The sequence below is a fragment of the Lepidochelys kempii genome, chromosome 1 (assembly GCF_965140265.1).
Source record: "Lepidochelys kempii isolate rLepKem1 chromosome 1, rLepKem1.hap2, whole genome shotgun sequence".
NCBI lineage: Eukaryota > Metazoa > Chordata > Testudines > Cheloniidae > Lepidochelys > Lepidochelys kempii.
The window spans coordinates 25,524,187-25,548,800 of NC_133256.1; the positions used below are offsets into that span (position 1 = coordinate 25,524,187).

Consider the following 24,614-nt stretch of genomic DNA (forward strand, 5'->3'; position numbering starts at 1 on the left):
CCCTGAGAGTCACCAGAGCAGCTCCTGGCTTGTGCATTGACTGGAGCCTAGTAAGGAATGACCAGTCACTGCAAGTGGTTTAATCAGGCTCTAGTTCAGGGATGACTCACCACCTCACATTCCCACACCGGCGTTCCATTCTAAAGCTAGTGAATGAATCCGTCTTGCAAAGGTCACAATGTTTGCCCCCGAAACTGGATAGCTGCTCACCAGCCACGTCCGCAAGGAGACACGAAGGCGGAGTCATTATTATATTTCTTCCCATCAAGATTGTGCATGACCCTGCCTGCAACACTGACTGTCCTCTTCTGAGACTGGGCAACGAGTTGTGTCATGTTGCGAAAATTATTAGCAAAACTGGGTAGGGTTGTCATCTTCCACTGACTCGGGAAGCCTGTTCCATATATGGAAGCAACAGAGCTCGTCTTACTGGAGCTGGGAATAGTTCCTGTAAAAGTGCCGTTACAAGCAAAAGGCATTTCTTCTTTCTCCTAAGAGAAACATCAGACTGTTCATTCAGTTTGTGTCAATACATGGGTAGGCAGCATACGTTCCCCCGAGTGTTGTTGGTTTGGGGCTTTCTCTGTGGATTTCCATAGCTTTGATGGGTTCAGCTCATAACTCTAACATTTCTTTTGAATGCTTTTTATTGTGAACATTTACTGTGACTGGTTTTTGTTAAGGTGACTCTAAGTCATTTTGAATGTGTTTAAATTGCTTGTCTCAGTTTGTTGTGCTCAGAGTAATTAGCATTAATTTTCGTAATCAAAAAAGGCAAACGATGTCTTAAAATTCCTTATTCACCGTAATGGGAAAAGAATGCCTGCTCTCAGCACAAAGGTTTTGAGAGTGCACTTTGAATGCAAGTTACTGTTTCCTGTAAGAAGGAATTTTGAATGGATGGGCTGAAGCAAACTTAAAAGGACACTGTCAGGTTACTTGTTATATTGGGGGTCTAGGGTGGGTGAGTTGGTTCAGGGATCAGAGAGACCATTCACTGAGACCCCTAGTTTTCTCCATAAAAGCTGACCCTGTTCATGGATGCTGCCCCTTTCATATTGAATCAGCCAGAGGGATTTCCCTCCAGAACAGCATGAGGAGACTGAGTACACAGCCCCTGCAAGTAGTTCCAGTCCCTGCTGTCTCTTCCAACTGGTCTGAGAACCCAAACTCTGATCCCGTGGGGAAGGGTAACTCCTTAACATAAGCGCGGCCATACTGGGTCAGTCCAAAGTTCCATCTCACCCACTGTCCTGTCTTCCAACAGTGGCCAATGCCAGGTGCCCCAGAGGGAATGAACAGAACAGGTAATCATCAAGTGATCCATCCCCTATCGCCCATTCCCAGCTTCTGGCAAACAGAGGCTAGGGACACCATCCCTGCCCATCCAGGCTAATAGCCACTGATGGACCTATCCTCCATGAATTTATCTAGTTCTTTTTGAACCCTGTTATAGTCTTTGCCTTCACAACGTCCTCTGGCAAGGAGTTTCACAGGTTGACTATGCGTTGTGTGAAGAAATACTTCCTTTTGTTTGTTTTAAACCTGCTGCCTATTAATTTCATTTGGTGACCCCTAGTTCTCGTGTTATGAGAAGGAGTAAATAACACTTTTTTATTTACTTTTTCCACACCAGTCATGATTTTATAGACCTCTATCACATCCCCCCTTAGTTGTCTCTTTTCTAAGCTGAAAAGTCCCAGTCTTATTAATCTCTCCTCAGATGGAATCCATTCCATACCCCTAATCGTTTTTGTTGCCCTTTTCTGAACCTTTTCCAATTCCAATATATCGTTTTTTGAGATGGTGCGGCCAAAATATGCACGCAGAAGTCAAGTTGTGGGCATACCAGGGATTTAAATAGAGGCAGTATGATATTTTCTGTCTTATTATCTATCACTTTCGTAATGATTCCCAACATTCTGTTCACTTTTTGCACTGCCATTACCATGCGAAGCTGACCCTGGTTTTTAATGTTTTGTTTTCAACTCTTTCTTGTCTCACAGATGCTTCACACTAGCATCACATTCCCTTCTGGTTTTGCCTTTTTTTTTTTTTAATTTGCCAAGCATTTGCATTAGCAGAGGGATGGGCAAGATTTTTTTTGTGTCTCCAAATTATGCGTGCCAAATCTTGAGCTAGTCAGCACTGCTAGGCTAAGCAGTGACTCTGTATCTTGTGCTGGTGGAATCCTGCTGGCCCGGCGGTGGGGGGCACTTCACTGCGTCTCTGGAAAGGCACTCTCACTTAGTGCTCCCTTCACCCTCTTTCCCCAGTCATGCGGCAGCTAACCATATAATGGAGGATTTTTTATCCCTCTCTATTACTTATGGTGCATTAACAGATCTGGGACTCCCTTATTTATATGATTATAATCAGTATCACTGATGGCATCTATAAGGTCAACACAGCTCAAGGATATGGTTTATTTGGTTAACCAGGCCTCTCTCTGCTAAATGACTGTCAATAAGGGATGGGCTTAAATACCATGAGAAGAGAGGCTATTTCTGGATCAAAAAAGGGACCCCTTCCCAGGAGCATTAAGTTGGATCATGGTAATTAGAGATGGGAAAAACTATTCCTTCATGAAGGGCCAGCACCAATTTAATGCAAGTCTTTCCACTGACTCCAGTGGGCCTGGGACCATGCCTCAATTGAAAGGGGCATAGCCTCTCATCAGGAGAAGAATGGGATATTAATGAGAATAATGTTGCACATTCAGAAGCCTCCTATGAAAGCTTATTTGCAAAAAATGTCAAGTCCTGGTTTGCCAATCTGTGAGATCGGGAGAAGGTTTAGATAAGCATCTGAACTTGGGGCAGCTCATCCAATAACCAGGACCTTTTGGAGTCCAATCATTGCTACTGTCAAGGTGTCTATGCCATACAATGCAGTTTGGTCCTGTATTTAACTGTGATTGGTCTAAATTAATTACTGGCAAAACACGTTTCGAACCCACAGGACATTCAACATAGCATTTTATTTAACATGGGTCGGAATTTGGACTGAAACCATTTGACAGTGTCCTAATTATAGCAGCACTGCTTAATGTCATTGAGGTACTATACTGCAGGGTACGCACAGTAAATAAGTAAAATATCTTTATTATGAAATAGATTAAGTTGAAGACTTAACTCCATTTCAGATCTGTGTGATTGCCTCAGAGATAATGATTCCTTGAAATGCACCACACTGTCTCTAGTGGCCTTTGAGCAAGAATTAATTAGAGATTAGTATCTGGTAAAACCAGATACTACTTTGGTTAATTGAATCAGCTGGACAGTCCTGTTTGAATTTAGGAGTTGATATTCATCATTGCATGTGCCTTTTTGGAAGTAATGCTTTGGAATTTATCATCATGTGCTTTTCCATTTGAAAAATATACAGGATTATCTGAAATGAAATGTTGGAAACCACTGCATAATTCATGAATTGTTTGACAGCCTTTTTCATGCCAGTTCTGTTTGAGAAATTTTAATGTGGGAACATATTGTGTGTGTTTTTAAATACTAACCTAAAGCTGTCCTTCCCCTCCCTTTATTTTCCGCTCTCCCTTTTCCACAAGCTTCCATAGTGACTGTCATACAGCTTGTCAACAATGTAGTTGACACTATAGAAAATGAAGGTATTTAATTTTTTTCTTTATTATTCTGCAAACATTGCCTCCTGTATTCTTTGTTGAAACACTACAGCAGAATCTCACTAATCTACACTGACTGGCAAACCCACTACAGATGACAGCTTTACAAATTAGCAAGGTTACAAACAAACAAACAGCAGAATAAGATCTAGGACGATGCATCACGAAATCTACTTTGGTAATTGTGGGTGCCATCCAGGGTACAAAAAGGCACACAGGGCTTGATCCTGTGCCATTCAAGTCAATGGGAGTTATTCTGTTGACTTGATTTGGAGCAGGATTAAGCTCATGACGTAGCCAAACTGCTGTGGCTGTCGTAAGGTGGATGCTGGGGGACCATGCTTGGGGACTGTTTAACCCCTGACCACAGGGGAGCTACGTTCTGCAGCTCTTTATGCCACAGGACCATATGGAGAGGAGGTGGGGGCTGAAGGTAGGTGTGGGCAAAGCCAAATGGTCCCAAATGCCACAATGCCAACACACAAGTTGTGCAGAAAGCTCTGGATGCTATTACAGAAACATGTCCTGGTTCTCAGTTAGAGTGAGGGTTCCATAGCCCCCCATTGGAGGCAGTGTTGCCTAGTGAATAAAGCACTGGACTGGGACTCAGGACAACTGGGTTCTGTTCCCACCTGGAACACTTAGCTTGCTGGGCAAGTCTCTTCACCTCACTGTGCCTCAGTTTCCCCACCCGTGAAGTGGGGATAATTATACTCTCCTTCTTTGTAAAACACTTTGAGATCTACTGGTGAGAAGTGCTATATAAGAGCTCGGTTTTATTATTTATTTGCTAAGCCCATCGAGTCTGGCTTGCTCAGGATTTCACCCTTATTTAGCAAGTATAGTTTAGTCCAGCCTTACAGAGTGCTGCTAGCCCAGGCTGAGTAATGTTTAAGGATGGGCAAATAAAATACTGATGTCATCATTATAATCACAATAAATGGTGAGCTAGTTGATTTTGTGCCCAGGCTAGTATATTTTCGTGGCAGGTTTCAAAGGTTCATTTAGCCGGAATTGTTTATTGGTACAGTACTTGAAAGTACTTGCTTATTTCCTGAGATCTAAGGATATACCCTTAGCAGTTGTCTAACATATACAATGTTACAAAACTAATACAATGAGGTAATCAATGTTAACTAATAAAATAGACTCCACCCCAAATTAAGAAAATAAGAAACAACACCAATACCTCAGTGTCTCAAGACAAAAACTTGAAAAACAAATTGGCTGCACACCATGCCTTAAGGTCAGTGGACTCAAGAAAACATAGAAATAAATTTCAGAAACCTCCACTGAAAATGTTGTGCCCACCTGCAAACTCCTGATGTGAGAAGTAGGTAGAGTTGGGTAAAAGCAATGGATTCTTAGGATGTGTCTACGCTGTGACGGTGTCGACAAAATGTTTGTCTTTCACGGGTACATAAAAAAGCCCCCCCGTGAAAGGCAAAAGTTTTGCTGACTCAAGTGGCAGTGTGAACGCGGCTTTGTTGGCAGGAGCACGACAAAGCTAGCGCTGCTCGCGGGGCTGGAAGTATTTTGTTGGCAAAAGTGCCGACAAAGTACCGACAAAGAGTGTTTACACGTGCTGACTTTTAGCGATAAGGCTGTGTCGACATAGCCTTGTCGCTAAAAGCTGCATGGCGTAGACAAGCCCATAGTCACATGAAACCTCACAACATCATCTGCTGTCAAATCCCTGCTGGGAAGTCAGGGGCAGGGATCAGAAGGCACTATTTCATGTGGGAATTGTGGTTGGTGCAGGTCAGCAAATTAGTGAGGTTCTACTGGGTAGTGAAAAGATGCAGCTGCTAAGGTACCTGATGCACCTTGGGTACAGTATAATTGCACTGACGGAAGACAGCTCGGAGGAGAGCACAATACTGGTTACCAACAAAGAGTGTTGTCAGTGTAATCCAGAAGTCCCCAAATTGTGTGGCGCACCCCCCAAGGGGGGCACAGAGGAACATTCGGGGGGTGAGGCTGGGGCCCGGGCCAGCCCCCACGGGGGGGTGGGGAAGGAGTGCCACCCAGTTCTGCTCCTGGCCCCAGCGCTGGCCCCGGCTGCCAGCCCTCGCCCCTGGCTGAGGCTCCGTTTCCGGCTCCGCCCCCTGCTGTGGCACCAGCCTTGGCCTCCTTACCCCTGTACCTCTGTCCCTGTCCCCGTCCCCCCCCTCCCAGAGCTGCAGCTCAGGGTGGGAGGCACGAGGTAAAAGTTTGGGGACCACTGGTGTGATCATTTGTTTTAGGCTCTTTTTGGACAATATTTGGATAGCTAAGGGTGGTTCAGACAGTGCTGCCAAACCTGCAGCCTCCAGGCAAGCATGTCCCCAGCCACCCCAGCATTATCAGAGACCAGTTGGAAGGCTAGCATGTTGTTTACTAACCATGCTATGTTACCATGTAAACTGGACAAATGGCTTGGTGTTGAGTGAGAGCTCTGTGTGTTGTTAATAAATTGAGCCACCAGGGAACTGGGATGGTTCCCCACGCCCCCACACACACTTTTATCTCGGCCCTGGCTGGGATACATAGATCAATAAATTTTAAGGCCATAAAATACCCTTATGATGATTTAATCTGACCACCTACAGTAACAAAGTGCAGAGATTTTTGCTCAGTGATTCTTGCATTGAGACCAGTAACTAGTGATTGAATTATTAGAGCTTCTTTTTAAAAAAAAAGATCACAGGTTACTCTCCTCCCATTTAACGCAAAACCTTCATTCCTCTTCTCTTTCCTACCCCATATTGGAATCCACCCCCCCCCCCCCCCCCAATCAGCTAGCATGGCAGAACAGTTTAGAGGTCAAGGGTGTGGGATCGGGAAGCACACAATGTTGGGTAGCTGATGACCCCATGGAATGGCTTTCTATTCTATTCATGTTTTTATACCATGCCCATCACCATGGTATCTGAACTTGAGTGGGCCCAGATTTGTTTGAACTGGTCCTGAGAATTGTAGATTCTTATTTTTCCATTTCAAAGTGAGCAAGAGAGAGAGAAATGTATTATACAGTTATAAACCTTACAGACTGTGGGTGGCCCTTTTATACTAAGAATTCCAGCTTTAATTTAATTCCATATTTATTAAGGGAAGATAGATAATTAAGATGATGAAAGGAAAGGAATATGACTTACTGACACAAGTGACAGAATGTTTCCATGTTTGACTGGGCAAGGCTTACCTGATACGTTAATCTATGGCACAATTAAAAATGCTAATAAAACAACGTACAGCCAGCTGTATTTTAGACATATGCATGCTAAGAGTTGTATTTTCACTTGTAACTCTATGCTGGTAGCAAGCTTTGAATTACCAGCTTTTACTTTTCACTTTGTATCTAACAGTGTCTGTTATGGATCAAGGACAGAACTACAACAGAGGTGACTTTTCTGAGATGCTTTCTGCCTATTGTACTGTGTCAGGGTGGGGAAGGCATTGGGTTTTGTTTTCTCAGTATCAGTGTGCTTCATCTCTCTTCCCTCTTCTGGATTATATTATGTGCAAATTCTGCATGCATGGGAATTTTGCCATCCAGTGTTTACTTCAGGGGCCATCCATACTTTTCGACCTCTCAGCCGTTCACTTTGTGTGTCCTGCGTATTTTCTTTCCTGAAACAAAGTTGTTTGGGGGTGACAGACGTGCTATTTTGAGCATGCTGGATTTTTTTTAATGCCTCGTGAAAAATATTAATTCACAGATTTCTAGCATTTTGATTTTTTAGACTCATAATTTCTAATACACTTACTTGCATCCTTCAATGTGAAATGCTTTCAGATGGTTATGTTTTGTTTCTTTTAGTCTTTGTGTTGGCATCGTGATGTAAAGTTGTTTTTCCCCCCTTTGGGGAGAGCATGGCTGACCAGTTTTAGCAGGCTGTGGAGCATGCTGATTATATTTGCATCTGTGGCTGAAATTTGCTGTGAATATTTTCTCTGAGGCAGGTGCATGCAATAGGTTTTGTTCTTATTAGTTACTGTCCATCCTAAAGAGTTTGTTCCCCTTTACAGCTTATCATTGGGACACCTCTGACTGGATGCCAAGCGCTCGTTTGTCTGATATTGAGGAAGTGCCCAATTATGAAACAGCAGATGGAGGCTCGGTGCATCATGGAAGTAACAGGGAGCTGGAAACTGATTACTACCTTGGTGGCTATGACATTGACAGCGACTATCCTCCTCCTCACGAAGAAGAGTTTTTAAGTCAGGACCAGTTACCGCCACCTCTACCCGAGGATTACCCAGACCAATATGAAACCCTTTCACCATCACAGCCAGTCTCAATGGCTAGCACACTCAGCCCAGATTGCAGACGGCGGCCACAGTTTCACCCTAGCCAATACCTCCCTCCTCATCAGTTTCCCAATGAGATGGACGCTGCTGGATCTCAGACTGTGAATGAATTTAGTACTTTTGCTGTTGTCCCAGGCCAAAGCTTGGAAAACGTTAGTGCAGGTAAGATGCCCTTATCCTTACACAACTCTCTGGATGCCTCCTCATCTGACATCTCAGCTAGCTGCGGCTTTGACGACTCCGAAGTAGCCATGAGTGACTTTGAAAGTGTGGAGGAGCTCATCCTAGATAACATTCACATTCCATTTGTGGAGACCCAGCATCAGACACAAGTGTAAAGGAGACTTTTTTTTTTTTTTTGGTGGTCATTTGGTCCAATTAACAGTATAAATACTGAGAAGACATTTTGGTAAAGATATATCTATGTATATTGGGCAAGGCAGAAATCCAGTATAACCTATTAACTTGTTCAAAAACGATACTGTATGTGCAGACACAAAGAGACCAGTTATGTTAAGCTGTATGCCACAAAATTGTTACAGACAATCTGGAGAGTACGTACCATCTATTTATTCCCAAGAGTACACTCGCAGAGTTTCTGAGGGGGGAAACAATTTCACCTTTTAAGTTCCCTTTCTTCACCTCCTATTTTATTTGGTATTGTATTATTAAAAGTGTTACAATCTCTCCCTGCAGTATTAAGAAACGGGAGGATGATTCCAAGAGGCACTGTTGCATGAAATTTTAGGTCCGCTAAAGAATTTGATCATATGTAAAACAATTCCATTGGTTTTATTTAAAAAGCATTTCGAAGTCAACTTATCGACATGGATATCTGTTCATAAATAACTATTTATTTATGGTTTTGTTTATATATCACATCTAATTCTAGCTTGTGTGCATCAAATAAGACAAATATATACATTATATATTGTACACCAAACTAGACTAGGTTGGTTGCCATTATTCAAAGTTACTTTCACATGTTTGTGTATACATTGAATGATGAGACTTTCCAAATATTGCGACATTTAACCCGTGCGAGTATGACTCACTAATGGCCAAATTCTGCCCTTAGATACACGTATGTAACTCCCAGTGATTTGTGTACACAATGTGAACGCGTATCTGAGAACAGAACTGAACCTGACCTACCACATTTTGCTGCTTTTATTTTGGGCTTCCTTGCAGCTTTTTAACAGCAGTCATAATGCTGTCATAGTCCGGTTAAATTAGTTTGTATTAATTTGCATACGCATTCTGCTGTAATCTTAAATTGCTAGATCAACTACAGTTTCAAAAAGGCCTGCCCTCGAGTTTGTGGAACAAATCCTCTGCTGGTGTAGATTGGGGTAGTCAGTGGAGATATTTTTGTTTACATCAACATCAGCTGAGTACCTGGCCCTGTATTCCCTCAGAACGCTCAAATAGTATTCACAGGGTTAAAAGCACTTTTGCATAATACTGTAAAATGCAAAAACAACACATTAGGTTAATTTTGGCATTTCACATTAATCATCCAGAGCAGGTTAAATGCAATATGGAAATCTTTTTTTTTTCCACTCAACTGCAGTAAAATATATATGTGCCCTTTACTCAATGCTGTGAAAATGTGTTTACTACAGTTACGAGTACTTCTACAGCTTTATATATCTCTGTAGCTGTATGTTGTACATTGAATAGGAGGAAGTCTTCACTTTGCATTCATGTTTACTATCCACATTCTTCCCTGGCAGAACTCAGTCGTTCTGAAAGTTTGTTGAACAGATAGAAGTTATAGATGAATGGATGCTCCAACAGGTTTTTCATGCTGCTGCCTTATCCTGTTTCTTGGTCAAATAAGTTAACTGGATCGTTTTTGAGATTCTTGACTGAACTGAATTTTACCCATTTGGTTGTCATAAGTCAGTCTTATTTCTTATCATACCGCTGGTGATTATTCTCAAGTTTTCCCAAAAGAAAATAGGTTATTGAGAATGTTACTTAAATAGTTGTGTAGCTTGTGACACTTTTAATAAAACATGGTCTCTAAAATTTGCAGTGTAAACCTGATATTTCAGTGCTTTCCTCCGGTATATCATATATCAGTAGAAGTTTGGTTTTACTTTGGATCATGCAACAATTCTTCATTAAAAAACAATCCAGTTACAGTATGTAGAGGAACATAAATAAATAAAGTGGAATTTAGGCAAGAGAATGTACTGCACCTACAAGTATTATGAAGTACTTGCCTGCATATAGTTCCTGTTCATTGAATTTATGACTGTCACTTGGTCTCCTCAAAGTGCTTCTGTAAGAGTGGTATGTTCTACATGTGTTTATGGTACATTTTGATCCCCTTTCCCTCCCACTCTCCCACCATTTTAAAGGAAAAAAATACAGATTTCAAGTATATCACGATTGCAAGGGAAATGAGGGATTTCCCTGCAACCCATGAAATAGTTTGGCTCGGGCCAAGGCAGAGATTCAGTTTTGCAGCATGACCGTGCCCTGCTCAGAAAGTTCACATTACAGAGAAGCGGTTGCAAGGAATAGATTAGTATTACTTCAAGGATAGGAATATTTGAGTTTAAACAAAATAAAAAAGCTGCACTTTTAGCTGTTGTGCAATAGTTTTAATGCTGATATGAATTTAATACTCTTTTAGCACATGGCTGTGATGTACATGGGGTTTGCTTCAAGTCAACTCTTCTGTACTACATTTTGAGCTATTATGCAATGAACTCTCTTTTTGCCCCCAACTAGTTATTAAATATTCTCACCATCTTCATCTGTAGAAAACATCTTTGGGTAATAGATCCCTGAGACACTGGTATCTAAGTTATTTTCCTTATAGGGACATATCAAAAGTGTCACAAAGGGAAACACAATTGGTAACATAGCAATTGCCATACCAGAAAATACCAATGGTTCTAACTAAGCTTGTTGCCTCAGTAATATCTTGTGGGCAGTGAGTTTCACTGGTAATATACACGTAGCTTCAGTATATACTTCCTTTTCTGTCTTTTAAATTTTGTTGCCATTTCATTTAATCAAGCGCCAATTTGTTAATGTGTTATGGGGAAGGATATATGGGAGCACCTGATAAACCTTCTCCGTACCATTCATGATTTTATATACCTCAATATCGCCTCCTCTCCAAACTAAATAGGCCTCTTGTATTCAGTCTTTCCTCAGACAGAAACCCCTCAATGCCTGTCCCCACTTTTGTTGCCTTTCTGGTTCTCTTCTAGTTCTTTTCAATGACCAAACTTGAATGCAGATCTCAAGGTGAAAACCTTTCCAAGCATTACAGCGTGCAATAACGTTCTCACATTACTTTCTGTCTCCTTGTTAATACAACTCAGCATCTTATTTGCCTTTTTAATTAATGGTGTGCTATGATTAACCCTGATTCTCTCACCTGGGAGGTGATAATATGAACCAAATGAGTGCATGAGTAGGTAGTTTACACTATTCCATCTGATGTATATTACTCTGTCGTATGATGGGTTTTTTGTTTGTTGCCGTCTTGTCAGCTGCCTAGTTCAGCCTTTGCTCAGAATCCCTGCTAGTCTTGACTAACTATCATTGTGTCTGTACAGTATCACAATTCACATTCCTGTAGATGGCTCCCCTACATGATATTTCCCTTCAGATTCTATTTTCACAGAATTACTACAATATCAAATGATGATATTCCACAGCAAAACCACAGTCCTCTATGGTAAATATACTCTTTGCTTTTTATTTAAAAAAAAAAAAGGGCAGCAACTGCTCAGAAAATAAATTCATATCTTTATCAGAATTTCTTAGACTTCCAAGATGCTTGTGAGTCTTACTTATCTGATGCATATTTTCTGTTTTTGACAAAGGGTCAGATTCTCATTAACACCAGTGCTCCTTTAAGGGCCTTAAAGTGAGTGTCAATGCCATTTACAATTCCAAGACCCTCTAAAGTGGTCTTAGTGTAAAGGAGAATCTGGCAAGCATGGGGGTTTTTTAAATTATCGTTAACATTTTGCCTCCAGTTATGAGCTTCTGAGGGGAAAAAAACTAGTACTCCTGATCTGGCTCCTTTACACTGGGTAAAAGGGCCAAAGTGGTGTACAGGGACCCTAAAAGTCCCATATACAGGTGGGGGAGGATTTGCCTGGCACAAGCACTGCAGGAGACAGCCATAGGGCTGCCCTTCCAAGGATCCTTTCTCAAGGCAAGGTTTGGAAGACGGGAGCAGCCCATGGTCAAGAAGACACAAAGGTGGTTTAGAGATCCCAGCTCCACCTGGGCTGCACCTCTCAGAGGCACAGCACAGAATTTCACCCTGAGCATGTTTCTTACAGTTGTTTAACTTTGGTCCTCAACAAAAAAAATTCTAGCCTGTTATAAAGCCTTTGATATGTTACATGACAATTGTTGTTGTGCCTCAATACAAGTTCCAGTGGAAAAGGCAGGTCTAGCAGGAATGGTAAATACATATTTGTGTAGCAAGTCATACTCCTGTTTGAAAATCATGCCATGATATTTTAACCCCACAACCCAGGAGTGACTCAAGGTTCAGTGGACCGTTATTGTTCATTACTGCAATGCTTTCTTTAAAAGGCTGGTGTCATTCATAATTAAGGAAAATAGCTATTTTAAACCAATAGAGAAATGCATCTTTGTTAGATCAATATTACCATTTTAGCCTTTTTTTTTTTTTAATTATTACAGGAGTAATTACGGAAGTTAAAAGGTTCTAAAGGGGAGAGAGACTTCTTTAGGTTCATGATGGTACACGCTCTATGGTATAGTTCTCTGCTTTTTTGCCAGTGTGCATCTCTGTCCTCTCAGTACACATCAGTGATACAACAATCCCTAGAAATTAACAGTATTCGCATTATTGTCCATTGCCTTTAGCCTGTAGTCTGTAAACTTGACCTACAAAGTCACCCATTAACAGAAGGGGCATTGATTTACCTATAGCCACATCTTACGGGGGAGGAACAGGCGGGTGGGTGGGGAAAGAATAAACAAAATTAATTTCTTTATGTAATAACAAAAAGCAATAATTACAAATACGTAGTATTATGCGAAGGCCATAACTTGTCATTACCAGTGTTAAGGATGCACTTGAATTGTATTATGGGAATGAGATTGGAACTCTCAGTACTGTAATTATTCGTCTGTCATATGAATACCTGAATTGCTACTATTTAATAATTTTATGAGCCCATACAACTGCTTTTCAGGAAGTGACAAATGCATTTGGGAAATGGAAGCAGTTCTCTTTAAAGCACTGTATCAGAAAGATTGTCGTGTAAATTTTACCTGTTGCAAGCAGGCTGGTTTGTAAAAGATGTATGTTTTGGTGTTTAAAAAGAAGTTTATAAAAATAATGTATATAATGGTTTCAAATTACCAGGCTTTTGTAGATATTTGATGCCAATCGGGTCGCTTTAAATTTTTGTTTGATATAATTAAAAGAGAGTCATCCAAGTTGGTTTAAACTTTTAAGGTAATGGCAAAAAAAAAGTTTAGATTTGAAAAAATGGTACTTTTTAATCATTTCAAATGTACTGTAACTTTCCTTTTGGTTCAGCTCTTTTCATTTAACTTTTTCTGTTTTTAAGAAGATGTTTTTTATTGACTTTTTTTAAATCAATGTGTTTTGCACAAAGACTTAGAGACATGATTTTTATGCCATGTCAAGTAGCTGTTAAGATACATCATTTTTTCATTGACAAAAAAAAAACAACCTTATGCAAAGGAGAAGGTAATCACTTCGAGTGGATCTCGGCCCTCATCTGAAGATTAAATGTTCCTTCATAATTGCTGTTGGCAGTATTGTCTTGTGTTCTTTTGCTATAAAAAAGAAAAAAGTGTACAGGTTTGTAACTGCCAAAATTTGCTAAAGTTGATGGTTAAAACAAGTTTAAGTAAAAAAACAAAAAAAAAACCTACTTGTGTTTACTATTTATTGACATTTTCATTAGGACACATTTTGAAAAGAGGGATTCAGATGAGGCATATAAATTCTGTCAGCAGTCTAGGGGAAAATTCACATTGCAATGTATAGTTCTCCCTACTGTATGTTGTAATCCAGAAAGCACTGCGCTTTTCAGATTCCTCAAATCCGCCTCCTTGTTATAGCGCAGTAACAAAATGAGACCCTATTGTGCTAGGCACGATGTATACAATTATTTTAAAAAAGTCCTTGTCTCAAAGATCTTTCAGTCCACTCAGAGTTTTGTGTACAGGGGTTCACCACATCAGAATTAGAGGGATTCCCCCACCCCCAACATTCAGTTAACTCTAGACACGTTTGCTCAGATCTTCCGACCCCCCAGCTCCCAACATACTGAGAAGAAACACCAGCTCCAAGTAGGAAGGGAAACCATTTCAGAGCCCTTCAAACACATTTTAATCCTGTTTACATAACACAACCATATAATTTTTTAAAAAATGACTCCCATACAAAACTGGAGAATGGATTTAGAGCACTCACACCACTAAATTGGAGGAGTGATGTTTTTCATAGGACGGTATCACATTAAAACCATATGAAACTTAGAACAGTCTTTGAAACTAAACCACTGATCAGAGTTCAGATACTTTTCTTTGGCCTCCTGGAAACATGAATTTAAAGTCGCATAGTGGTAAAACAAAGCAGGATGCCAAGCAAAAGCATCTATTCCCTCCAAGGGGACAAAGGTTTTCTTAGACTTCAGGGCCCTCATTTGAACCATGTTAATTTCTTTTCAGTTCACATCTCCCTTGTTCTGGGAGTAGAAGGCTGTTTTTTCACTGTTTCCCCAAACAGTAGTGTAAGTAGATGTGGATGCTCTGGAACTGAGACCACATGTGGGCAAGCGGCTGTCAGGACTAGGAGTCAAAAATTCAGCCATTGGAGGATCCATCTGCCTGTTTGGAGAGGTAGGGAGCACAAGATCCGTGGAGAGACACTAGAAAACATCATTTTCAGGCAAAACAAATTACTTTTGACCCAGTTTAGAATTGCTAATAGAGTGCTTTTTAAAAATCACTCTTTAAGTAAAACTCTATTCCCCTTCCATGGCAAACAGTTTAGTGATTCTCCCCAGTTTTCTGGTATCAGCCCCTGGTTCTTTGTTCCCATGACACTCAGAATGGGTGCCTTAGGACTTGGTAGCAATTTTATTCAAAACTACTAAGGGATGTGGGACAATAAAACTATCGTTATAAGTATGAGTAATGAGACGAGGTTAAAGGGAATTCTCCCTCGTTGTGTGCCAAGAAGCATCGCGTATGGTGATAAGTGTGATAAGCAGTGTTTCCATTGAATATAAAAATAATAAAGCATTGAAAAAATGAATAGGTACAGAGGATGAAGTGCCAGCTTCATTGAAGTCAGTGACAGTTTGCTATTGACTTCAATGGCACTGGGTTTTCACCTAGAAACTTTTCTTACATATTCACAGTGGGATGTCCAGTATAAAACAAAAGGTGCACTTGCAAAACTGAATGAAAATGTTTCGGCAAAAGAAGCCATCTATTTAACAAAGGCACTTCTGGTCCCCACGGCTGTAGTATCTCAGCATCCCACTGATAGAGGCTGCACAGTCCTCTGTGTGGATCAAATGGCAGTGAAGAGATAGAGGCTTCAGGGTCATTAAACTTGAATGAGTGTTGCAATTTTCAAATTGAAGACTTGCAACTCCTGGTAGCATCTTTTCCTGTTTCTCTTCCCCTCTCCCTCCCAGTTAAAAATAAATCATCACTGTAACTAGGACTCTCTCTGCAGTGTGGGAACAGTAATTTACAAACCCCCTGCCTGCTTTCTACCAGCAGTTAGATGCTGGAACGAAGAGAGACTTCCGAGCCCCAATGCCTCACTTGTAAATAAGGGCTATGAACCGCAGGGAGCGGAATCCATGGGCCAGGAAGAGAGGACAGAGCAGTTGAACAGCAGGTGGAGGAAACAGCTTCAGTTATGACTTGTGTCTACAATAGTTTAGCTCTCACCAGAGGTATTTTCTCCCTTAACATGACAAGGCCTCTCTCTCTGGCTTTCTATTTCCCTGACTACACTTTTTGCCCCACACCTGCCAATATCAGCTTCTTCAATTTGCCTGAGAGAATTTGATACTAGATTTTCGTTTCCAATATTTTAGGGCTTGCTTCTGCTCTCCCTTACACCAGTGTAAAATAGGAATGACTCCATTCAAAACAATGGAGGGAACCACTGTAAAGCCAGTGGAAGGTGAGAATATGGCCCTGGGTTCTTCAGAGAGCAGAGAATTCTGTTGAGCCCAAAGCAGTGCAGAATTGTGTAGAACCAAATTCAGGTTTTCCCATTTGGTCACTAGTTGTTTGAACTCATAAGTGTCATGAGCTTGCTTCCCAGGGCCAAATGCTGCTGTAAACAGGCGTCGTAGAGAATTTGTCCCTCAATCTCTGTGTGATGATCAGTTAGCTGGGCACACTGTGGAGTGCCTTGTGTATACCTCAGAAAGAAGCAAAAAAAGAGGCACACTCAACACTTGTTTTTACTTTGCAGGTCACCTTTCACACTAAATTTTCTTTAAAAGAACCTAGAGATTTAAATGCATAGATAATTATTCATACAATTACAGGGCAGTACTGTGTTAGTCTCCAAAACCAGGCGTGAAGATAACAGGTATGTTAACTCAGCCTCATTACACATATATAGGGTGAAATCCTGGCTCCGCTGAAGCAAAACCCCCATTGACTTCAGTGGGGCCAATGTTTCAACCATATTTTTTTCTGTCCCCGTTCACCTGGTTAAATATGTAGTTTAATATGTTACTACTTGTGCACTGAAATGAATACCATAAATCCTACCTCGTGGGCATTAGTAATTTTATTGGACACCGTTAGTGTTATTGCATGGCAGCTTTACCAATGTAATAATGATCACAAATCTGTGATGCAGGTGAGCTATCATTGTTGAAGGACTGACTTCTGCTGTACTGGACTTTAGGGAACTTTAACCATGTAAATTTCATTGCAATATTGCAACTTACTGCATCTGATTATTAACTGAGAACAATTACTGTGCTTGGTGCTGTACAGAACAGAGCAGGAGGCACAGTCACTAGTCCATGTAGCTTGAAAGAAAGAGCTAAATTATAGCTGTTAGACCCAGAGCTGGACTGGGCTGGAAAGGTGAAGTTCCCAAGCATAGGTCAGAGTGTGGGGAGAATTTACTCACTGGTAGCACTTACTGCATCGTTAAAAAGAATGCAGCTAGCTTCAGTACCTAGCACCAGATGCTAGGATGTTTAGTGAGTAGATGGGACCGTTGCTGTGCCTCGCCCCGCCCCTAGAGGTATGCAGTGCTAAGAGAGTCTCTGCATGCTGCAATGAGGGATTCCCACCTGTACTGTTGCAGTGGCTTGCCTCTGGGGTTCAAGTTGTTGAGATGTGTCTAATTTCAATCACACAAGTAGTCCCATGGACCAGTCCCTATTCTAGGGGCCTGATGCACAAAGGAATTTTGGCTCCTAACAATACACATGGGCACTAACTGGCGTTTATGAAAGCACTTCAGTGAGTTAAGCTAACTCTTTTGAAGTCAAACATCCCGCTAGAGCCCAGACCTTCAAAGGTACCTTCCATTCATTTCAAAGCTCCAAAGTACCTTTGTGGATCTGGGCCTACACATCCATCGGCATCTTTAGGCACCTAAGTAGCTTGTAAATCTGGCCCCTTATCTTCAATGGGAGTGCACACCGCCTACTGCTTCTTGAGGCTTGAGCCTGTCTCCCGGAAGTCAATGTAAGTTTTGATGTGGTTCCAATGGGAGCAGAGCTCTTAGAGACCAAAAGTATGAAACCCCCCTTCAGATAATGGCAAGTTTTAATTCTGCTTTATTTTGGATTAGAAAATAGGAAGCCCTCCCAGAAGTGCGGGTGCTGCTGTCATCTCAATGGATCTTTCAGTGTTTCCATCATCTTGTTATTTTTCTTACAATTCTCTCTTAACACCTTTATAAATTAGACCCAGCCCCTAGCAATGTTCATTATTCATCCCCCCTAAAGAGAGGTGTAAAGTCTGACACAGTAGGTTTAGGAACAGCTTTACTTGTCATGTCGTTCACAACCAGCCACCATTCCTCCCACACTCTGGAGAGGAAGTCAGTTATGACACGTTACACTACCAGAGCAGCGACCATTTTAAAACTGGAGTTTTATTCAACTTAGTATCCAAACAAACACACACACAGTGGCCCAGGCCAGTCCTTGCAGGGCGCACACTACCCTGCTGCTGCAACCACAGCTGTCCCCTTTAACCCCTCTCAGCAGCCCTTCAATCCTTAAAGGGTCAGGGCACAGGTCACTCTAACTCTGATCTGCTCTTATGTGTACTACTCACGTTTCTCCATGGATCAGCATACCCCTTCCCTGTTCACCAGGATACCGATGCCGGTTGTTTGGTAGGGTGATGGGAGCCAGGGCTTTTCCTAGCCCCTCCGTGCCTACTTGCAAGCAGCCTTTGTCTCCCCCCGCAGCCAGAGTATCCATCTGAGGAAGGAGGGTGGTTTTACTCCTGCTTGTTCAGCCACACCGGGGAACAACAATGCTGACGATCTAGCCCTTTGTCAACAGCACCTCTGTGCAGCAGGGCATGTTCCTCTCAGCCAGGAGCCCAGTCTTTCCTGAGATACCATTCAGGGAACTGGGGGAGCTAGCGTTGCGGAGTACAGACAGGAACAAGGTGTTTTAGGCATGATTTAGGGGTCTGTTGAGCACCAAGTTATTGCTGTCTGAAAATTACTGAAAAGTGTAGTCGGGGCTGGCAGGCAGTTGCTAATAACTGAGCCTCATTGTCTAAGCACCAGGGTCGCGATTCCGGCACGTGGGCTCTTCTCACACATGAAGGGGTGTAATGACTCAGACAAGCAAAGACCTCACAGCTATTTATTCAACAGAGAAAATAAATGACAAGCAGCAACAAAGCAGGGTGCTTCTCAGTAACCAAGCCAGCTCAGAGAAAACTATGTCTGAGATACCAGCCCTTGCCCCTTCCTGGAGAGAGGGACCCATGTCCTTCTGGGGGCAGTCGTCTTGTAGGCTTATGAGTTCACTGAAGTTGGCGGGACGAACTCAGCTTGGGGTTCAGTTCTGTCCTGTTACCGTGTCCTTTCCCCCGTTGTTTGGTTTATTCAGCTCAGGACTCAATGCCCTGGGAGGTCACTCAGCGGCACTATGACCACATAAAGAGAACTAATAATGATTCAGCAAAGAGACTGGCCTGTTCTCAGGCCATAATTCAGGGCTGTGTAGTGTCTGAGGCTGTTTGTAGGATCTGGGCCTCAGTTGCTTTAGAAGCTGGAAGAGACCAAGGCAAGAGGCTGCAGGAAGACAAAGGGTGTTCTTATGGCTAAGGCATGTGAATGCCATGGAGGAGAACTCAGTGCTCCTCCTGCCTCTGGCACAGGCTTCCCTTATTTTGCTCAGCAATTCGCTTAAACCAAAATCTTGGCAGGTGGCCCCGAACGAAATGTGTGTTCCTCATTTCCTGGGTGCCTGGTTTGAGACATTTGGGGCCCGAGGTGCAGAAATGCTGAACGCTTACAACTCCAGCTGATGCCAAGGGAAGCTGTGCCCGCACACTATTGCAGCTGTCTGGTCTGGAGGCGTAAACCCAGTGTTAGGAGTCAGAACAGCCTTAGTTTCAATCTTGGCTCTGCCAGTGATTCACTGTGTGGTTTCTGTGAATTTGTGTTGTCTCAGTTTCCTCATCTTTTAAATGAGGATAATAATGCCCTATTATGTTTCAGTGTAAATGAATTCATTGTTTGTGAGCCACTCAGACACGACAGTAATAAGTGTCCTGGCTACGAGGAAATGATTATGTATGCACTGCAGGCCTCGGAATGCGTGCAGCAAATAAGGCAGAAACCACTAATTAAATGATGAAGCTAAAGGTATTGAACAGCTGTCTCCTTCCTTGAACACCACCCATCCTGTGCACTGAAAGAGTCTGGGGTCCTGTGTTAAAAACAGTATGTGATCATGTAATGAACGATTGTGGGGCAGAGGTTAAGGTTACATGGACAATCAAAATTCTGCATTTCCTAACTTTTGAGTGTTTGACTTTGCAACCTAAAAAACAGTCCTTTTAACATAAGTTTGGTTTGATTTTGTTAAACGTAATATCATATAGAACAGATGTCCTTAAACTGTGGAGCACTTGTTGGTGGATCATGAAGTGTGTGCTGGTCACATGGTACTGGCTCCTCCTCCTTGTCTCCATCTGCTAAATTTCATTCAAAGAAGCTAAAAATGCATTAAATAATTTCGTGATGTTACTTTCCCAAGTCAGCATTTGCTGTAGTTGCCACTGTCATGTAGCAGTTGGGGTGTCATGTGATCACAAATGAGAGGGGAGATAGCCTGGACTACCAGGAAAGGGACTGTCCACAAGACAATCCACATGTTAAGATTTAGTCCACAATCTGATCATGTCTATACTTGGGGGAATAACAAGGTGTGATTTTATAACCAACACAACAGAGTAGTGTTGACGGGGCAAGCTGTAGTTCTACCTCAATGTAATTGGTCAAGGTCAACTCTAGACTTCCCCCTGAAGTTTACCTTAACAGCTACTATGAAGTAAAACAAAAACCTATCAAGTCTCTGCTCGGGGTGAAATCCTAGCCCACTGTAGTCAACGGGAGTTTTGCCACTGGTTTCAATCAGGCCAGGATTTCACCATAAGATTTTACAATGGACTAGTTGTTATGGGGCTATCTATTTTTTCCTAGTGTCTTATACAAAATGCTTGAGAACCTCTGATATAAATTATTTGGTTCCATTCTGTGTTTGGAGCTGCCATATCTAATCATTAAATTTCCACAGAAAAGTCATGTTCCTGATAAACAAGCCTAACCTTTAGAAATTAATCTTCTGCCATTTAGAAAATAAGGCAATTTACAACATTTGAAGGGAACAATAGCAAATATCATCTCTAAACACTGATACATAAGAACAGAAGGCTTCCACGTTTAAATAAAATACTCTGGACAAAACTTTTACCTATGGACATAATTCTGAACTGTTAACTTTTTATATTCCTGAGCATTTATGGTTTGATTTCCACAAACCTCCATTTGCAGTTAAACTGAATGGCTCTTTTGTATATTTGTGCTGAATTAAAAAAAAAATCTTGGTTTGGACACATTCTATATTAAATATATATATACACATAGCTTGCAAAGGGTTAATACATAATGAATAGATGTTTTAATAAACAATAATAAATTGTTATAGAGCCTAACAGGTCGACAGGTTGCTTATAACTATTCATAACACTTTCTACTGATGTTCTTATAACAGTCTACATGGATCTCTACATTAAAGAGAGGGTAAACTAATGGCTACAGAACTGTACAAGTACTAAAAATTGTAATAGATGTTTAGGGTAGCAGAATTTAGTATATTATGCCAGATACACAGATTTTCATAGTATACTGGAAATTTATGAATAAAAAATAAATTTGAACCTTATTAAAACCCTCATGGGTAACAAACTGGTAACAGCATCTCTCAGCATTTGATCCATTTAGTCACCGATATGAGCTGCACTCGGAAAAGGATTAAAGGATGGTAAAATAATCCAGTCAACTTGGTTTTATGGAAAATAGTTCTCGTCAAACAAACTGGATATTGTTTTTTGATGAGATCACAAATGTGGTTGATAATGGTAACTGTATTTACATAATAGACTTCTGTAAGACATTTACCTTAGTCCTTGTGAAATGGGTTGACTCACCGCTGGCTCCTCCTTGTGGCCAGGCATGGCATAGCAGCTCTCTCCCCAGGGGGTGTCTCCCACTGACAGCTGCTCCACCTTTGTGGTGCTCTGCCTTTTCCTGTGACTTGGCCTTCTGACCATGTCACTTTAAAGTCTCTCTCTTTTTAGGGTAGTCTATTAACAAAAAAGCAAAGGGAACTAACACAAATACACTGAGCTACTAAGAAGCAGAGGAGAATGATTCCCTCTCAATGTGCATCGGAATCTGGCCCTCCCTTCCCTCATGAAGGGGGTCTTTGCGTAGCAGTCATCTGAGAAGCTCCAGCCTCCAGTCAACCCTTTCCTCAGGAGCTGCAGGTTTGTTCTCTTCCCTGGTCTGCCAATAAGGGAGCCGCTCTGTCCCCCTTTTAAACTCCTCCTCCAGCCTGTGCCGGCCTTACGGGTGTGGCAGGGTGAAGCAGTGGTGCCGGAACTAAGGGTGATGGGGTGCTCCTGCACTTCCTGGCTTGAAGTAGTAATAACAAACACCAAATACATGGTTTCCATCATCAGCACCCTTGAGGAGGAGCTGCCTGAGCCCTGAGCTGCTCCATAATTCCCTGTTGTCCAGTGGGGGATTTGTATACTACATCACCCACCCTCCCCTTCAAGATCGTATCTAGGAAACCAGAGCCAGGAGATTTCTCCACCCGTTGGAAAGAAAATCAACATTTTGGTGAGCATTTCCAGCTCTATGCTGAATTTGGAAGGTGCACAGCTGGAGGGACAGATATCAGAACATAAGCTGAGGGCCTCGTGTCTTTCATGGCGATTAACCAGCTTAAGGGAGCATGGTCAGTGATGAGCTTGAATGCATTTTCCAGGAGGTAATATCAAGAAGAGTCCATGACCCATTTCACAGCCAGTTCTTCCTTTTCTATCACAGAATATGCCTGCTCCTGAGGGAACACTTTGTGGCTCAGATAAAGCACATAGTGTTCCTCTCCATTTGCTTCCTGGGACAATCCTGTGACTAGGCCCACTTCTGAGATACCAGTTTGCAAAATGGACTCTTTTGAGAAATCAGGACTGAACAGGACAGGCTCTTTGCACAAGTGGTCTTTCAACTTCTGAAAGGCCTTTTTCACAGGTCTAAGGCTAGGGAAACTTCTTGGGGCTACTGTCCTTAATTAGCTCAATTAGGGGAGCTGGTATCACTGAAAATCTTGGCAGTAATCTTTGGACTTATTTCTTCATGGTTGGAGTAGAGCGTGCTTTGAGGGCCTGGACGTTGTCTACAAGGGGCTGGACAGTGCCGTTCCACAAAGTATGTCCCAGACAGATGTTTTCTTCTTTGCTGGGTTTGCAGTTAGCCCCCCCTTCCCCCACCCCATAGTGATTGATGTACAGCAGCCACTTGTGCTAAATATTTATCTCAATCTCAGCTGGAGACAACCACATCATCTAAATAGACTGCAGCATAAGACCCATGTGGTTGAAGAACTTGATCCATGAGCCATTGGAATATCACTGGGGCACTGTGGAAGCCAAAGGGCATAGTCCTAAACTGATAGAGGCCAAACCATGTGGCAAAGGCAGTTTTTTCCCATGATTCTGCTGTGAGAGCGATCTGCCAGTATTCCATGGCTAGGCCTAACGTGTTACTATATTGGGCCTCACCTAGCCAGTTAAGTAGTTTGTCCCTCAGGCAGTGGATAAGCATCAAATGTGGAGATCGCACAGGCATTTTAAAAATCTATGTAAAACTGGATAGTGCTGTCCAGCTTTGGGACCAGTACAACTGGACTTTACTAGTTGCTGCAGGATTCTTCAATGACCCCTAGTTCCAACATTACATGGACCTCTTGCCTCACAGCCTCTTGTATTTCTGGGGGGAGTCGCTGTGGGCTATCCCAGGAGTTGCCCAGCTTCTGTCTGGATGTGGTGTTGCACGAGATGAGTCCATCCTGGCTGGGATACAAACACTGTCAAGAAGGCTTTTACTAGGCTTCTCACTGGGCTCTCTGTTCCAGGTGAAGATGTCTTCCCATTTGTATAGCAGCTGGGTCCAGTGGGGTGGGTGTTGGGGCCCCAGCTCAGACTTAGGGGGATAAGGAATGATAAATAAGCTCTCTCACTCCTTCCAGGGCTTCAGAAGTTTACTAAGGTAGATCTAGGTTCGCTTTCTCTTATCGGGCTGGCTGCTTTCATGGTTAACTTGCCTGATCTGGCAGAATACTTTGTATGGCCCTGGCCATTTAACAAGTAACTTGGGCTCTGCACTCAGGAGTAGAAGTAGTACCCAATTCCCAGGCTTAAATATGCCCATATGCTCACTTTATTGCAGGCTCGCTGCTGGGCCTGTTGAGCATGGAGGAAGTTTTTTTGGCAAAGGTCCCTAGGGTTTTGAGCCTCTCCCAAAGCTTCACTACATTCTGTACAACACTCTTGTCCTAGGAGCCTGTTCCTCCCACATCTCACAGGCCAGGTCAAGAATTCCCCAGGCTTGTCTCCCATGTAAGAGTTCAAAGAGTGAGAATCCAGTAGATGATTGGGGAACTTCTTGAATAGCAAATAACAGGGGAGAGATCAGCTGATCCCAGTGACAGGGTCCTCAGCAATTAACTTTGTCACACCGTGAAAAGGCTGTTAACAGACATATAGATTACAACACCTCCTTCAGCAGATGTGACAAAGTTGGTGCCTTGATCAGTGAGGATCTCCTTTCCCCAACTTTGGCAAAGACTTTTAACAATTCTGCTGCAATAGTCTTTGCATTCGAGACCTACAGTGGGTTTGCCTCAGGACAGCGGGTAGCATAATCAACTACAACTAATACGTGTTTGTACCCAACTGGACTTTTTTCTAAGGGTCTGAAGAGGTCCATCCCAATCTTTTCAAACATCATGCCTACTATGGGGAGTGGGACCAGATGGGTTTTTGTCACTCCTTTCAGTCCTTTGAGTCGGCATTAGGGACAGGA

The 24,614-nt window shown here is 42.2% G+C and overlaps 1 protein-coding gene across 7 annotated transcripts in view; it reads left to right on the forward strand.

Moving 5' to 3' along the window:
* The window catches only part of FAT3 (FAT atypical cadherin 3), a 559,292-nt gene extending 545,467 nt beyond the window's left edge, over positions 1–13,825 (forward strand). For 5 of the 7 annotated variants that reach the window (XM_073336876.1, XM_073336944.1, XM_073336896.1 and 2 more), the window contains 3 exons: positions 3,566–3,625; positions 6,988–7,023; positions 7,652–13,825. In XM_073336876.1, coding sequence (XP_073192977.1) covers positions 3,566–3,625; positions 6,988–7,023; positions 7,652–8,271 — 716 coding nt within the window. In that variant the 3' untranslated portion in view covers positions 8,272–13,825. The remainder of the gene's footprint in view (positions 1–3,565; positions 3,626–6,987; positions 7,024–7,651) is intronic. The other 2 variants (XM_073336917.1, XM_073336926.1) reach the window with 2 other exon arrangements.
* Positions 13,826–24,614: the final 10,789 nt, after the last annotated feature.